The sequence below is a fragment of the Ctenopharyngodon idella genome, chromosome 7, assembly GCF_019924925.1.
Source record: "Ctenopharyngodon idella isolate HZGC_01 chromosome 7, HZGC01, whole genome shotgun sequence".
Taxonomy (NCBI): Eukaryota; Metazoa; Chordata; class Actinopteri; order Cypriniformes; family Xenocyprididae; genus Ctenopharyngodon; species Ctenopharyngodon idella.
This window is the reverse complement of record NC_067226.1, coordinates 25,032,661-25,051,013: the sequence shown is the minus strand read 5'-3', so window position 1 is coordinate 25,051,013 and position 18,353 is coordinate 25,032,661. Positions and strand designations below refer to the sequence as shown.

General features: G+C 37.7%; 1 protein-coding gene across 4 annotated transcripts; it reads right to left on the bottom strand.

Annotated features, from left to right (window-relative positions):
- Window positions 1-595: 595 nt before the first annotated feature.
- Window positions 596-14,149, bottom strand: trip6 (thyroid hormone receptor interactor 6). Of its 4 annotated transcripts, none has more exons than XM_051900237.1 (11): window positions 14,057-14,148; window positions 13,543-13,605; window positions 12,032-12,245; window positions 10,760-10,917; window positions 10,105-10,209; window positions 6,691-7,254; window positions 5,626-5,719; window positions 5,369-5,538; window positions 5,054-5,232; window positions 4,719-4,839; window positions 596-2,518 (listed from the first exon to the last, which is right to left on the bottom strand). In XM_051900237.1, the coding sequence occupies exons 3-11, from the start codon at window positions 12,234-12,236 to the stop codon at window positions 2,387-2,389; spliced, it is 1,728 nt and encodes a 575-aa protein (XP_051756197.1). In that variant the 5' UTR covers window positions 12,237-12,245; window positions 13,543-13,605; window positions 14,057-14,148; the 3' UTR covers window positions 596-2,386. The 4 variants fall into 4 exon arrangements, with proteins under 4 accessions (XP_051756197.1, XP_051756200.1, XP_051756198.1 ...); XM_051900240.1 differs by having other exon boundaries at window positions 5,626-5,716; XM_051900238.1 differs by lacking the exon at window positions 14,057-14,148 and adding an exon at window positions 13,726-14,048.
- Window positions 14,150-18,353: the final 4,204 nt, after the last annotated feature.

The following is an 18,353-nucleotide window of genomic DNA, read 5'->3' as shown; positions in this document are numbered from 1 at the left end:
CCCTCTCCCAACGAGAACGGAAAGTAGGATGCCGGAATTTCTACTGGAAAACCTTCACCTCCTGTTAGTCAAATTGCTTGGTTAAAAAACCTCAACTGAAACCCTACATTGTCATAATTGTGTAGGCGTCAATATTAGTTGATGTTTTAGAGGGTTTCTGGTCATGTGCATTTTTGCCTTATGCCTGTATCACGGATTGTAAAAACCAATCTATATTGTCTTCGGGTTCTCCTTCTCTTTATGATACCATTTGGCAAAAATGTTCTTATTAAAATTCAGCAGCACGCATATTGGTAAATAACACTGGTTTTACTATTCCAGTACAAAGAGAGTTTAACTCTTTTTGTCTAGTGTTTAATGGTCTTGTATGCACTGTATGGTATAAAATATTTGTTATGGTACTATCAAGCTTGATAGCAAGTGATTATATGATTTAAGTTTAAATTAAATTGAAAAAATCTTGATATAGAGGTGTTGTGTTGACCTTGCAACAGTGTCATTGGATTTGCTAGTTCACTGTAAAAAAGTGTGATCAGGGAAACTGTATTTATGTGTGATTGGCTTTATGTAATACAAAAAGCAAGCACACAAAATCTTATGGCTATTTGTTTTCTTTCACAGTTCATTAAATCATAAACCAGAAACAATGGTCAGTACAAACCAGAAATCAATAGACATAAAACAGATGGATTTATAAAGCAGATCTTTGTGTCTCCTTACAATCAATATCAGGGAAAGATGCAAAGTCATCCAAACAAACCCTGAAATAAACTGGCAGCTTGAAAAGTACATCCGCCATTAAAACAAACCGTGCAGTACCAGTGCTACTTTATCAATTAGAGATCACCAACTATGTTGACCAGTTTAGAAAAAGTTTTTTTGGCAGCAAATTGATCAGATGGACACTATGTTTGAACATTCTTACAAAATATTCCAGACAAACCAATAAATAAAGCATGCAACCATCTGAACCACTTTATGCTTTTAGTTTCTAGACAATTGTAACAATTTGTTGGCACAAATACTTTTTTTTTTGTTTCAAGCAACCAACACCTTATTTGAAACCTTTTTGTATAACGGCATTAAGTAATGGATGCTTGCACATTATTCAAATAACAGACAATTAAAAATGCATTTTGACACAAAGCAATTACAAAGAAAAGAGATATATAAAAAAAAAAATAAAGCCAGTCAGTAACAATCTCTTTGCACAAAAGTCAGATGCATAATCTGAATCTGAAGTGAAAGTCGTTTCTCTAGTGCGTACTTAACCTTTTTGTAACCTTCATACTTGTCCATTTATCTTCTGTTAGTCTGTATATTTAGTAACACAATTGCAACTAACTTCCTTGATGTTACGAGAAACGTTCTAATTCTAACAGGTCACATTTGTCATTCTTCTAACCTAGTGGATTCCTTTCCCTAATTGCTCACTATTTCTCTCACTATTCAAACTCCTTGAAAATGATCCACTCTGCTGCCAAAACCAAACCACTGAGCATAGCAGAAAACTCAACTACATGACTGCAGCTTAACACACACCTGTCAAGAGATTTCCTTCAGTGAAGTGTTAATGGTATACACTTACCCTTTATTCCTATCTGACAACACACTTCTTATAACAGCTTAAAAGATCAGCATAAAGTTTTACCTAGAGGTTGTTTGGAGTGACAAGAGCAGGGGGAAAAAAAAAGAACAAAAAAGCTGCCCATGTTTCCACCTCTTTACCAGAACTATCATTAGCATTATGGTGAATATAACGATAATAAATCAATATCAAGTCAGTAAACGAAATACAGTAATAATATCCTTCAACAATCATGATTTCAAGTATTAAAATAATGAGCGCTTGATCTCCGCCGAGTGTAGCAGGAGAAAACATCATGTTTTTGTTTTTGAGAGGATAAGAGAACAGAGATGATATAAAAGAGCATCTGAAAGGGGACGATATGAAGTGACCCCAACTGCCAGCAGAATTGGGGCATTATTTGAGGAAACTTGTAAAAACTCTTAAGAGCAGTGACTGCTTCTCCAAAGTTAGAAATGCACCCTGTTCACAAGACTCACATTTTGTATAAACATACACGCGTGGAGGATTACACACAAACACCATCACGTTTCATTCACCACCTGTTTTTCTGTTTTATTTAAGAAACAGCTTTCCAGTGAAACTACTCTAAGCACAAGAGCTATTGTTTTATTTGTTCACAGCTCTATGCTACCCTGAGAGGGACGTCTTCATATTATTTGTGCAATCGACATGTGGATATTTAGTGTGTAAGGTCGAGGATGGAAGAAATACCAGGTGGTGGATGTTTAGATAGTGGTACATTCTGAAGAATAACCATGAAGCAGAGAAAGGATGCGGTGAGACAGGACGGGTGCATTAGCAGTCAGTGGAGATTTTGGCAGAAAGATCTTGGATGCGACGGGCACTGCAGCTCTTGCACAGAATGTGTCCGTCCAGGGGATAGCAGCCTCTTCCCTCGCCCTCTGAAGAGAGGAGAAGACCACACTCCTACAACCCAAACAATATTCAAAATGTTATTTTTAATACAGTTAATCTCATAATATTATGCATGCATTTGTAACTGCAGTGTAAATGCATTCATGCCAACTCACTGTATTTAACAATGTGTAAATAGTAAATACATCTAAAAATGCCACTTCAGATGCAGCTTCTGTGCCACCTCTGTAGTGTAAAGATGGCTTTTGTTGATGCTGATTTCATTTGATTGGTAACAGTCCTATAGTGTGCAACAGCGCCCGACCACTTTTTCAGCAGCGATGGTTTCGGAAGTATTTTTCCATTCATTTCTCCCATAGAGATTTAAAAGAAAGTCTTCATTTAAACATTAAAAGCCATAAACCAAACCAACCAGCTACAAGGCGAATCATGACATTACAAACTTTGATTTGAAGCAAAAAAGAATCTGAAAAATCAGTCAATAAGGGAAAGAAGGGATGTAAAGTACTATAATCACATAGAGCTTTGTGAACAGCATAATGAATTAAAAAGCAAAATAGCCTAAAATCTTAAAATTAGCCAGGTTTCCATTACAGATTTGCGCAAAACTTTTGCGATAATTTCTAAATGTCGATAAAAAACGGCGTTTCCATTAACTGATGTTATGTGAATAAAACGTAATTTTTCCTCTCGCAGTAAGTTGTTCCAAAAATCATCGAAGGAGACGTAGGCATGTTATATAAAGCATTAATGGGAAGGAAAGCCCTTTATACATGGGAGCGGCCACATATGAGGTGTTTCTGGATGTTTCTCCCTCCTATCTGCTTTGAGGTCTTGATAAATTGTGGCATTTCTTTGTTGTTTAGAATCCAGTATTCTTTTGTCTTTTATGAGTTTAATAAAGAACTCCGTCTTGTCTTCTGTCCAAACATACCGCGCCATCTTTAAAGAATGATCGACTTTTACTTACGCCATGCGACCTGTAAATGCCTCTAAGTTGTACCTGTAAGTTTTGCGAAATATTCCTTTTTCGAATTGCCTGAAAAACCACCTCATGCGAGTGTAAAAACTTTTTTGCAATATATAGGAGTTTCTGCGAAATTGACGTTGTTTCCATTGGGCGTATTTTCTATTTGTAATTTAAATTTGCGCAATTTGAAGGAAAATGGAAACGCAGCTATTGACAAGTGCCTGAATAAACAGTGGTATAGCCTGTAGTGTCTTGCCTTATTAAATCAGAATAATAAGACACTATAGGGCTGTTACCAATCAAAATAAATCAGCATCATCAAAAGCAATCTTTGCCTTTTTGAACCTTATGTACTTGATGACTTATGTAGGACTTAAATACATCTTTATATGTAATTTCAAAATTATTTCTATTGTATTTAAAATATGGTTAAATTGTACTGGTGAATATTCTGACAAACATGGTAAACTAAAGTATACTTTGATGCCATTTCTACTGAAACTTCTACAGTTGTAGAACTGTTAATGCATCATGTTTCCTTCTTGAGCATCAGTGAATGTTTTCACCTTTTGTAATACTAAATAAGAAATAACATGCAATTTTTATGCCTCTTAGTTTTTACAAAATATTAACATTTTGCAGGTTCAGATTTGCAGATTGAGCACAACTGTATTTCATGCAATTTAATACATGTAAAATATATTAAGTTTAAATGTAATATTGAATAACACACTACAGTTAAACTATAATCAAGTACTTTACATGTGCTTTAGTATGTTAGACTTAAAATTAAAAACTTAAAAAAAAAAATTAAGTTTACTTAAAGCATAACAAAAGATTATGAAAACAAAGATTTAAAATGTACTTTAAGTTGTTTGTTCATATATCATTCACCGGATACTTTTAACATTTTATGCCTGAAAACATGGTAAACATGTATTTTTCTCTGTCTATTGACAGTAATCCTGATTTATGGATTGATATAAAGAGATATCCAAAACCTTTAACTCTAATAGTGTATGTCACCAAAATAAAACAATCTTGAACCTGGCTTTATCCAATGTTCGGATTTATTTAATTAGATAATTACAAATTACAAAATTAATTTAGTGTGATTGTCATTATTAACAAAATCCCCCAAATTACTGATATATATATCTCATACATCACTAACTGCAACCCCTTATTTTTACATGGGTGTTAAAAATAAACTACTCTCAAATATCTGAGTTGGTGCATCACATCAATAATTCAACATAAACACAAAATGATGGTTCTTACCTCACATACGTAGCAGTTAACATGAAAACTGCGATCCAGTGCAACGATCCTCACTGTTTCCTCCTGCCCAGGCTCTGGCATTATGGGCTGGCCACATACAGAGCAGCGTGGGGCAAATTTCCTGAAAACAAGAAGCAAACAAGGTTTTAGTGATAAAATCCATACAGTAACTGGTAGGACATTTGGAAGAGCCTCATATTAATAAAAAAAGCAAAGATTTAGTGAAGAAAAAAAACAACATGCCACTCCACCATCTGCATTTGATTGTTTATCAACAGAAACAGTGGCTTTACACCACACAGAGGGACAACAAAAGGAGAGAAGTGAGTAAGTACCTGTGGAAGTCCTCAATACAGTGGATCTGAGATGTGGCATCCACAGTAAAAGGCACTCCATCCAGACAACAGCCGCAAACCACACATGTGAAACAGCGAGGATGGTAAGCCTTTCCCATCGCCCTCAGGATCCGGTCTAGGATGGGCTCAGAGCATTTTATACAGCGCTCAAGTGTGCTCTGTGAGCAGAGAGGAAGAACAAAATATTAAAAGTTTTGATGTAAAATATGCTAAAAAAAAAAAAAAAAAAACAATAAAAGGCAGAAACCAAGAGAAGACGACAGGGGAAAAAACAAAAAAAAACAAAAAACTCACTATGTAGCAGCTCTCGCAGTAGCTCTTCCTATCTAATGCATAGAAAGGTTGGCCTCTCAGTCTGGCATGACAGGTGATGCAGGTGAAACACTCCACGTGAAACACCTGCTCCATGGCAATACAGCCACTGCCATCTCCCAGAACATTATCCCCACACCGAGCACATCGACCTGAGAGAGAAAGATGGAGAGAGAGAGATCCATGACCCTCACTGTACACATAAAATAAGAAAAAATGCATTAAATATTGGAGCATACCAAAATATTCCTCAGTTGGGGGATGATTCATGTCATACACCAACTTCTTGGTGAGTCGATCCAACTCTTCCTCTGGACGTGGTGCTGACCCCTGCTGGCAGAACATGAAAGAACATTGATAAACTGCATACATAAAACCTTTTTGCTGTTCACTTGTACACATTTTATCATTGTTGTACAAATGTAAATTTAAAACACTCTCAGACTTTCTGTAGTCCAAACACACACACACAAAACCTTTTTGAAAAAGAAGTTTACTTAATTGTATTGCATGTGCACTTGTGGTGTACTTCAAATCATAAATATATCTGATAGTCTAATATTGATGAAATAAAAGGCCACTTAAGTGTACTTGAAACATTTTCATGACTGTTTAACACACTTAAAAGGCGCAGTAAGCAATTTCTGAGAAACGCCGTTGATATTAGAAAATCAAAAATAACGACTTTATTTAACAATATCTTCTCTTCTGTGTCATTCTCATACGTTGTTTACGTCCAGCGCTCCCAGGTTCTGGAACGCCGACTCACAAATGCGTCGTGCTGCTCACGTGTGCAGCTTTAGCCAATACCGAGCCGGCATTCGGACGTAAACATGGAAGCCTTCACTGTGCTTACTGCGGCACCTATGTAAGGATAATGACGGAAGAGAAGAGATTGTTGGATAAAGTCGTTATTTTTGTTTTGTTTTTGCCCACAAAAAGTATTCTGGTCACTTCATAAATTAAGGTTGAACCACTGCAGTCGCATTGACTGTTTTAACAATATCTTTAGTACCTTTCTGGACCTTGAAAGTGGTGATTATATTGCTGTCTATGGACGAGTTATATACCTCTTGGATTTCATCAAAAAATATCTTAATTTGTGAAAATTTCTTTCGGGTGTAGACCGGCATAAGGGTGAGTAATTCATGACAGAATTTTCATTTTTGGGTGAACTAACACTTTTTTTTCTTTTTATAAAAGCCACTCAAAAGGAAGTCTGCCTTTGGTTTCATGACAGAGTTTTTCAATCTCTGTTACAACTTGACAAACCGACATTGACCTCTCCTACAACCCAGTCTTACCTTGTTAGACTGATATGCTGACACTTGGTCTTGACTCATCTTCACGGGTGCTCCCTGGCCGGCTCTTCCTCCTGACATATTTCCTGCTCCTCCCTTATAGGCACCTGGATCTCCATGAGGTTCTTGGGCAGGGGGAGGTGGAGGTGGGTACCAGCCCTGTCCCTGTGCCTCATAATGTGGCCGATCTTGCTGAGGGGGCCGAGAGGCATGCTGACGGGGCGGCGGTGGGGTGTAAGCTTGCTCTGCCTGTCGTCCGCTCTGAGAATAGGTGACGGGCTGAGCCGTTTTCACCTGTACAGTAAATCGAGGACCAGTTGGGGTGGAGGCAGTGGTGTAGGAGGCAGGCACTGGTTGTGGGTAAGGTTTGTGGATGGAAGAGGGGGCGGAGGGGTAAATATAGTCTGGCTGAGGTGTAGAGGTGTAAGGTGGGGCAGGATGGTACTGGTTTTGGAGTGGAGGGGGGTAGCCCATTGAGGGCCTGCTTGTTGGTGGAGCCCCCATCTGGCTGGAAGAGTTATAGCGGTCAGTAGGGAGGTGCTTGCTATAAGGCACATTGTCATACAACTGTTGAAAAAAAAATGAGAAAGGATATTTTGCATACAAAAAACTATTTTTGAATTAAAAACAGAATCAGAACAATTAGAATCAAGTATTATAAAAGTTATTTGTCATGCGACTTCTAGCAACGAGGTGCCATGTTTCTGTGCGAGTTTGTTGTGTACGGAACAACTTAAAAAGTCTGGTACTGTGTGAACCTCAGTCGTTAGTATAGGATGCCTAGCTTCTCTCTGTAACTATTTACAAAATCAGTAATGTATGATGCCTTGCGTTTTAAAAATCAGATTTTTAGAGTCATGTAGTGCAGTGTTTCTCAACTGGTGGGTTGCGGCCCAAAAGTGGGTTGCAAAACAAACAACAACAAAGAAATCATTCTAAATCTTTTACTGATGTGAGACTTTTATTTTGAAAGACATTTGTGAAAGCTGTTGCTTCAGCACTGAGTGCCTGAGAGGCACTGAGGAAAAACGCATTGTCAACTTGTCTTGATTCAGTATGGCTGAATCCCAAATGGCACACTTCTATGCACTTTCGGTCTTGTGGACTTACAATGGCTGCCGTGTGCGCGTGTCCGTTAAGTCTACGAGACCGCAGGGTGTCCCATTTGTCAATTTTAGGCTTCAGAAGGGTGCTCACGAGCGCCCCCTTTGCGGCCGATATGTGCCCTCGATGCGCACTTTTGCTGAACCTGCACTGGTGTGAGCTCCACGGCATACTTCTTCCCGACAGTCAAAGCGGTGTTACGTCACGAAAGTGCGGACTCGTAAGAAGACCGCAAGTGTTTAGGGTGCCATTTGGTATTCAGCCTATGTGCTGTCAGATGAGACTATGTCAGGCTATTTGTCATTGTCCTTATTCTAACACTATTTTTGTAATTTCTTATGAAATAAAAAGTCTCTCACCTCAGAAAAACGAACTTTCCGGTCAGGTCAGATATACTGTGCCTGCGGCATGCACTCTAACTGCACGATCAATTTATGTTGTCAATTATGTCTCGTTTCCACCGAGTGGTACGGTTCAGTACAGTACAGTACGGTAAGCATTTTTTTCTATTTCCATTGTCAGAAGTTGTGAATGGTACCCTAATTCTGAACCGTACCATACCACTTTTTTGGGACCCTTCCGTTGGGGTACCTAGCACAATAGTACCTGTACCAAAAGGGATGAAGCTACACTCACTGCAGAACATTGATTGGTTGACAGAGAATCGTCACTTGCGCATGCTACAAGGGGAATACAACAATACCGTTGCAGCACAATGTGTATTTTTCGGCTGTTTTTCCTTGCAGCCTTCAGCCTTTGCTCAAACAAAGCTGCTGTATGTCCTCCATTGTTGTTTACTCTCATTTTCTTCTTCACACTAGAATGACGTTGATCGCTACTTTCCGGCATACACCACGCCTATCAAGTAAGGGTACTGTTGGCGGTGGATCAGGGTTTACTGTCCCGAATTGTACTTTACTGAACCGTACCGCTCGGTGAAAACAAGCCATTATAAAGTCATGAAATTACCAAAAAGTACCAATAAATTACATTATAAAGAGTTCATGTTAATATTGTGCATTTACAATGGTAACTGTAGTTTCCATAACCTTTACCAAAATACCACTTTATTTTCACTTTGTGTGATTTTCTACATTTTTGATGACTGTGGTGGCTCATGCTCACAACTTACTAACTTACTCTATGAAAAAAACACTAGTTTGGGAGTGCTATTTAATAGCCTTACCTTATACAGTTTATCCGGGGCCCGGATACACTAGTTACAGCCCTGCTTGTGTGTGTCAACCATTTTTGAGAAATAAATACTAGGTTTCAATTCCTATAAAAATTGAGTCATAGCTTAATGACCATGGGAAAATGTGGGTTCCATGGCCAAACCAGTTGAGAACCAGTGATGTAATCTATTCCAGCCTTAAAGGATTAATTCACTTTGAAATGAAAATTAGCCCAACCTTTACTCACCCTCAAGCCATCCTAGGTGTATATGACTTTCTTGTTTCTGACGAAGACAGTCTGAGAAATATTAAATATCCTGACGCATCTGAGCTTTATAATGGCAGTGATAGGGTTCAACGAATATCAGCTGAACAAAGTGCTTCCATCCACATCCATCCATCATAACATATTCCACACGGCTCTGAGGGGTTAATAAAAGCCTTCTGAAGCGAAGCCATGTGTTTGTGTAAAGAAATATCCATATTTATACAAGTTATGAAGTTAAATATCGAGCTTCCTATAGACCGTCTTCCGTATTCAACGTACGCAGAAAGTGTAAACCTCTTGCAGTTCACAAAGCTTACGCTACGTCATGCACTTTCCCTATTAAACTTACAGAAAAAAAGTGTAATTGACGCGACGCCGGTTTACACTTTCTTCGTAACTTGTATACGGAAGGTGGTCTGGCGGAAGCTCAATATTTGACTTCATAACTTGTTAAATATGGATATTTATTTTACACAAACACATTATTTCACTTCAGAAGGCCTTTATTAACACTCTGGAGCCGTGTGGAGCACATATTTATGATGGATGGATGTGGATGGAAGCACTTTGTTCAGCTCATACTCACTGAACCCTATCACTGCCATTATTAAGCTCGGATGCGTCAGGATATTTATTAACATTTCTGCAATTATGTTCACCAGAAAGAAGAAAGTCATATACACCTAGGATGGCTTGAGGGTGAGTAAAGGTTGGGCTAATTTTCATTTCAAAGTGAACTAATCCTTTAAGAAACACATTTTCTTACTAATATACATGGAAGCATTCTTTAAATTATTGGTAAACTGTTTTTTCCCCTAGGACTTGGTTTAAAGCATTATTCTGAAGTGTTACTGCTTTTAAAGTGTTTACCTGTGTGCTTGAGCTCTGAGGGTGATTGCCCAGGTCAGCCAGCATGCACGTAAGAGAGTCTATCTCTGCGTCAATAGTAGAGATGTGCTTCTCTGATCCCCGATTCTGAGCAAATAACAGCCACAAACAAAACTCAGGTTATTATACTTTCAAGAAGCACAATAATGCCTAAATGTGGGGGGAATGTTTTAAAGTGTCTCTATTATGCTTTTTCAAATATTACCTTTCATGCAGTATGTAATATAGCTGTTTGTGAATGTAAAAGGTCTGCAAAGTTTTAAAGATCAAAGTGCACGACAAATAAAGTTATTGTCTGCTAAAACAAAGAATCAATTCTGAAACGAATTGTCAGTAATTCCAGTCTCACTTCCTGTTACATAATTACATAACAATGTAACAAATTTGCATAGTGTCAGCCTATGGTCTTTATTGGCTGCCCGTGAACAACGTCTACTTTGACCCTCAAATACTGTAGTTGTAGCTGAGGCCTGGAAGAGTTTGGTTCGTACGAACAACATATTTAATGAGAAGGATATTTTCCCTGTTTTTTTTTTTATTTATTTTTTTTTTTTTTAGGAAATTTAAGGAACTTATATTTGCAGAACACAACAAGTCCTAAACAATAATTATAAATGAATATGTGGATTTCACTGACGTGAAGTTCATGGCTGGCCATGCGGGGGTTCCAGTTGTGGTGGTCTTCTTTGGGCCCCTGGCCTGAAGCATAGTATCGGTCTCCTAATTGGGGAGGCAATGGATGATAGGTAGTAGACCCTGAGCGATCATCTTGATGCTGGTGTTGCATGGATCCACCTAAGCACACGAACATCAGTTTAAGGTTACGAAGCACAAACTGTCATACTGTATTCAATCAATTAATTCTTTAAAGGGGACCTATTATGCCTATTATGCACAAGATGTAACATAAGTCTTTGGTGTCCCCAGAATGCGTCTGTGAAGTTTCAGCTCAAAATACCCCACATATAATTTATTATAGCTTGTCAAATTTGCCCCATTGAGGTGTGAGCAAAAACACGTTTTTGTGTGTGTTCCTTTAAATGCAAATGAGTTGCTGCTACCCGCCCCCTTTCCATTTGTGGTCGGAGCTTTACCAGCTTGTGCTTGGGATACTCAACAAAAAAAACAAAAAAAAACTGGAGAATCTCACGCAGCCAAAATATCAGAAATTGTCAGTAGCGGTGTTCAGCCTTACAGTGTTCAAACCGGAGTCGGACACTGATGGAGAGACTCAGGAAGAAGTTACAACTTTTAGAATGCAACTGGACGTTTCTGAATGATTAGTGGATAAATTGATATAGTTGTTGTAGTTAAGTTGATTCAACTCATCGACTAGCATGTACTGTCATGTTAATCTTTTGTGCAAATCCAGCGTTGAACGGACCCTCGTTTGTGAAGCAGTCCGGTGTAAAATGATTTGCGCAAATATATAACACTTTACCAACTTTCTTCGGCACATTTCCTTCTTAAATGAATTTCAACCACGGTTTCCTCAGTGGCTCAGATGCAGAGAGTCTATGGAGACTCTTATGTTCATTGGTACATCCAATAACAGAACATTTGTAATGTTTTTTGGCGCAGACATTGTACATCTCCAGCTGCTACAGCAAGGAAACAGAAATGGCGGACTGCTGCAAAATTTGATGATTCAATTTCTGTACCTGAATACTGTTAGACTTACCTGAAAAAGCACTGTTTATTTAATTTGTATCTTTATTCTATAGTATTTATCTATGCTTGTAATTTAACATTTTCACTCCCCTACAAAATCACCCCAATCATTCTAGAAAGATTCATTCCCATGTCGCAATATATGGAGCGAAAAACAAAATTTCACAATGTCAGTTTTTTCTAATATTGTGCAACCCTAATGAAGCAAACATGCACTGGAAAGATAAAGTGTTCTTACCTGAAGGTCCAGTTGCCATATACCTTACAGGCATCCCATTTCCTCCTGTTCCACCATTCTGTTCATACATGTTATATTTGGGCCTCTGGTCGGGCAGACCTTTCTTAGGAGGTCTGTAGAGAGCGGGGCCAGAGTGTGACATTGATGCTGTGGTTCTATCTGAACTACCCAAGGTTCTCGGAGGCAGCCAGGTGGGTCCAGACATACCAGGCTTCTACAAGGACAGCACAGAATATAAATTATGTCACTGTGTGTAACTTCTCAGTTTTTTGTGTCTTAACTGTGCATGAGAATGATTACATAATATATAACTCCAGATTTTCTACTACACACCTTAATTTAAACCACACCTCAAAGAGTTACAGCAGTGCTGTCAAAGCTTGTAAAAACTGCGTAACTGTAACTACGCAAAACAGGTTTATGCTTTATGCTGGGTTTCCAGTGGCAACGCATGGTTTTCACGATAACAATAGGGGCCAAATTAAAAAGCAGGAAAAGGCGACCATTCTCAGCCGAAAGGGGAATTCCAGGGTTCCTTAGTCGAATTGCATTTCTCTTTCTCACACACACACACACACACACATATATACATACAATTCCCACAGGTGCACAGTACTTGCAATGTATTCACTCCTCTCTCAAGCCTCCCATTGCTACAATAGCTATTGTCCCCAACACTTAATCCACAATCCTTTATCTACGGAGCCCGTCCATGAAAATAAGATAGGAAATGTTATGTAATGATCAACTTTTCATTTGAGCCATCTGGTGTCCGCTGGACAATGTCCTGTGTTCAAGTGCTGAAGAGTGTTTGTTATTATAAGCTTATGAAAACAAAGCAAATAAACCTCACAACACAAGGTGCTAACAAATGAACAAGTGTAAACACAGTAAGAAAAAAAATCTAATCTTAAGCATTAAAATACAAACTGGGCCTTTGAAACTGCAGGAAAATCCTGCTTGAGATAGTGGTTGGTTTCTAGCTGGTTGGCCAGTTATGATGCCCACCAAAATAGTTTGACCATCTTAATATAACTAACTAGCTGCTGGTCCAAGATTGTCTACCAGTTTGGACCAGATAATGACCAGCTACCATGTAACAAAACAAATATCATCTTAAGATGTATTTTTCAACTGTGACCTCTAATCATTGTACTGATCGACTACATCCTAACAAATGTCTTAGTCTGCAACCAGAGAAATGTCCAGCCTGACCACAATGGATTGCACTGCAATCCGTGAAAGCTCGTACTCAAAGCCGAGGATTGTTAGGCCGATAAATCACCCGTATGACAATGTTTTTATCTTTGAAAACCCATTAATCTACGATAAAACGTGTTAGTGCTGCTCTCTCCTGCAGTAGCCTGTGTTACACTGCAAAGTTACATCGACTGATAAAAGTGCGACACTGCCGCAGATAAACGTCATCGTAACAACAACTCATCTATGGTAACTTGTGTCCTGTGTTTACTGGGTTATTTAAACAATAGGACATTAACAATTTCCTCTACCTCTTGAAAACGCTGCAGACTCCCAGTCTACCGAGCATCTGCCTCGTCTTGCTTCGTTTTCATCTGCAAAATGAAATCAGCACATGAAATAAACCGACGAGCTGCGTCCGTGTGTCTGGTAGCCTATCTGTGGGGTTTCAGTTAAAAAGTTCAGTTCATAGATTCCCAGCCCAGTGCACTTACCACCAAGTAGTATATATTAATACAACTGTTAAACATTAAAAAAAACAATTCCCTAAACATTAAAAAACACAAACGAGCAATCTAGATCGTTTAGTTTGTCGATGAGTAGCATAACATCCCGTTTAAACTGTTTATTTGTTTGTTGAATAATGCGATTACTTCAAGTCGACTCGGCTGATTTATGCGAGATTTTTACTTCTGAAAGAAATACAATCTCACACGATGTGAGTAAACACTATCAGTAAGCTGTGTTCGCTCTCGGCTAGTAGCTAAACCAATACACTTGTGAAGTACTTTTTAGTTCTCTGTCGGTTTCATTTTAGTAACCTACTTTTCCTGGAGGATCCAGCAGCGGCTGACAGAGGCCTGTATGCAGCGGTCCAAACTTATGACGTCACATGGCAAGCTGTTTTAACATTTACGCTGCCTTCACGTGCTCTCGGAATTATCGTAAATATGAGTTTCCTAGGTAAAAAAAAATGTGCACATAAACTGAGCTCGTTATCACGACTTAAGAAGTGGGAATTAGCACGTGAAGGCAGCATAAACATCCTTTACGCTAACTAGCATCTATTTTTATTTACAATTTTAAAATTGATATTAAGAAATCCAATAATGTTTAGAGTCCTTTTTACTTTAACTATTTCTTATTCTGTAGTTAGAGTTAACTAACAAAGTTACGCTTTCTTAGTACAAATACACTACCACCTATTATTTACGTAGTGTGTATTCCAATTGCTAATAGCACATTTTTGAATCATACTTAAGACATTTAATTGAACTTTAAAACGGCTATTAAAAATATAAATTTATTTATTTAAATTTAAATAGTGCCTATTCATAGGCTATTAGCTGCCTTTGAGACTGTTCATTAAATATTACATATGATAGGTTTTTTTTTTTTTATCTCATATGGTATAGATACTAGTGTCTCATAAATAAGTACTAGTACCTAATAAAATGTTAGAATGGAGTAGGTACCGGCAACAATTGGAATACTTAAAGGTAGGGTAGGCAGTTTTTTATAAACACTTTTTTTGTACTGGTTGAAACTCTCTTCACATCCTGATAGCAATCAATAATAGAAGTGGTCTAAATATTAAAACATGTACATATATCATCTGTGGAAGTCTCAGGACCAAAAATGTTTTCAGCCAATTGTCCTACCTGCCTGTCAACATATGTATTTCCATACCTTCGCGCACCCTGCTTGCGCAAACATCACACGTCATCAGTGTGTTTCATAAGGCTATGCAGAGTTGTAGACAGACAGTCACTGAGTGCCACAAACAAACAGCAGCTACCTTTACAGTTTCTCCTGAACCAAAACAACAAGCTTATGTTGCAAATGTGACATTTACCTGGAGCTGTTCATGTCCTTAGACTCAGATTTATGCATTTCTATGTCAGCACTATCAACGCCGAACTAAATCTGCAGCAGTCAGGTGGTACAAGTAAGAGCTCTTTGAGACATGAGGTAATTTAATTTCTCGTCTCGTGACGCTTTGCAGACTCAGCTGTGTGATTTCATGTGTTTTGAAGGAGGCGTGGCCTTAGAGAGCGCTGTGAACGGAGGTTGGGATCTCATGCTTTCAAAGCTAGCTTGCTATTGCTAGCATCTTCGAAATTGCCTACCATACCTTTAATAGTTGGAAGTAAATAGTTGACATCTGAGCAACAAACTTCATTGACAAATATTTGCAATTCATTTGAAATAGTTACTTATCACTATTGGGATAGTGACTACTAACAACTAATTAAATACTAGTAACGTGATAAATAAATACTTGTGATTAATTGAATAGATAGTTAAATTTGGAATGATTATCAGATAAAAAAGTTATATTTTCTAAAGATAGAATCTAGTGAAACTGAAAAAGATAGTATCGTAAATATTGTATAACTATTAGATTATTTACTAATAATTTAGAGATAAGAGCTAGTAACTGAAAAGATACTATTTATTGTAAAGGAATAAATGTTAAATTGGCTTGCCATAAATGCCAGGGCTGTAGAGCATATTTTGGGATGCATGCTGTGTGTGTCCCATATTGGAATGACATATGGTGCCAGATGAGGGATTTATTTATTGCCTGGGGCAACTTAATCCTGGGCATATCACTTGTTCTCAAAACGAAAAGGAATGTTTAGCTGTATTCAGTTGCATTTTGTTTGATGAATCTATTGTTTAACCACTGGGTTTGATTAAATCAGCTAATGCTAAAGCAACTGAATAATAATCAAAACTGTATGAATAAGAATGTCCCATCACATTATTTTATACTGCTGCCTGTGTTGGGAAAACAAGCTGGCTCAAATCTGCAGCCCATGAGGTCTGTTTGTCATTTTATTATTATGCATAAAGATGGAAATGAGACAGTCTTTAGTGGTTTTGTGAAAAAAAGTCTGGTACAAGTTAAAATGTGGCACAACAATGCAGAAACAATTAAACTAAATGAAATATAAATTATTATTTTTATTATTAAAACAATAATATAAAAAATAATTAAAGGGGTCATATAATGGCACTTTTATAAGATGTAAAATAAGTCTCTGATGTCCCCAGAGTGTGTATGTGAAGTTTTAGCTCAAAATACCCCACAGATCATTTTTTATAGCATGTTAAATTTGTCACTTTTTGAGGGTGTGTGTCTCTTTAAATGCAAATGAGCTGCTGCTCTCAAGAAGAGGGCGGAGTTTCAAGAGCTCCTGTTAGCAGCGCTGATTACCTCACACAAACTCACTGAAAATTTCAGAAACTGTTCAGCCTTTTATGTTCAAACCGGAGTCAGACAATGATGGAGAGACTCAAGAAGAAGTGACAACATGTAGAATGCAACAGGATGTTTCTGAATGGTTAGTTGATTAATTTATGTAGATGATGTGTAGTTAACTATCTTATAGTCATTGATTAGCATATTCTGTCATGATAATCTATAAATCGCTTGTGTGTTATCCTCCAGAGCCAGAGAATATATGCTGCATGAAGATAGAACAGGTATAGTTTAGTTTAATTACGGTTATAACTTGTCATGTCGTCATCTTGCTTTTATGACATGCTATTCCATTTTTGTTACTTACTATATTGCAATAAGATGGCCTCACCCCCTTTGTTGCGTGTTCTTGGGGGCGGGGTTTATGTAAATTTTAGGGTTAGTGATGTCACTAACCCGGGAAGAAGCTCGTTGTAGTCTCTACCAGCCATCTGTTGTAGTCCTTAAAAAGCGATTTCTTTAAAAGAAAAGATCTCCCTTTGCATTGAACTTTGAGCGTCCTAACTTTGCAGATATTGTTTATGCTCTAACAGCAACATTACACACTAACTAAAGTTAAAAAACTGAAATCATAATCAACCACCACTTTAATAAATATACCCAGACCTCTTAAAGAGCAAATCTTTGTAGAAAAGTTACAGCTTCTTTTTTGGTTGAATTTCAATCAATTAACAGAACCTCTTGTGTCAGATTTGTGATTTATTGCCGGTCTTGGCCTCTCCAATAACCCCTTATCCTAACTTGATTTGTAATTATATTACACTCTGTGCTCCACTTTAATATCCTGCCTTGAAAATACCTCTCACCTCCAGGCCCGCACATGAAACACCCTTTGTTGCCTGGCTCTCAGAAACTCTATGTGACCATTGGATCAAGCTCAAGGGCTCTTGAGAGGAAATGGCTGACCTGAACCAGTATCATTCTCTCCTCTTTTTCCTTCGAAGGTCACTTACTACCAAGAAAATATCGGGAACTCTTCAGACACCCACAGCCTGTTCACAACATTCACCTCCTCCCACCATTTCTGGTATTTCACATAGGTTTATCAGAGAATATTTCTTTAAGAGATTTCTGGTATTTATAGAAAAAGTGAATGGTCTTCTAAAAAAACATTAATCTATTAATTCTATCAATCTGGATATGATCAGTATACTTTGGACTACAAGAAAATGGGTTTCTATTACTGAGACTCCCATTAGGAAAAGTTTATTAGTCTTTTTTAATTAACTTATGTTGTGATCCCTTACAAGTAACACATATTATTTCCCTATTTAGTACAATTAATAATGAAAATACATATTACATATGTTTGCTCTTCGCATAATTTTCTTCAAAAATACTTTTTTATGTAATAAGAAAGGCTATATGTGCATGCTGACAGTGATATGAATAGAGTATTGTTGACTGCTGCAATTTTTCTTAGACCTTTCGCTGATAATTGTTAATGTTGCAATAGGTTCTATGAATAACCATGTGGCGTAACTCATGACCTGAAATATCTTCAACATTTTTAGCTGCAGACAATTCAGCAAGCATCTTGATTACTTGGCTGCTCATCTAATGATTCTGGCACAGTATTTTGAGAGAAACATTGTTCTCTATATAGGGAGTACGTACAGTCTTGTTTTCGTTGAGCTTTTCTGGGGTTTGGAATGTTAATAATTTCTGGCTCGTTCATGCTTTATTTTTATTTTTTTTTATACATATATTTTGTCTTCAAGATTTGTCCATCTCAGACCCAGTAGCTCAGAGAGATCTAAGGGATCTTAAAGGGTTAGTTCATCCAAAAAAGAAAATTATCCCATGATTTACTCACCCTCAAGCCATCCTAGGTGTATATGACTATCTTCTTTC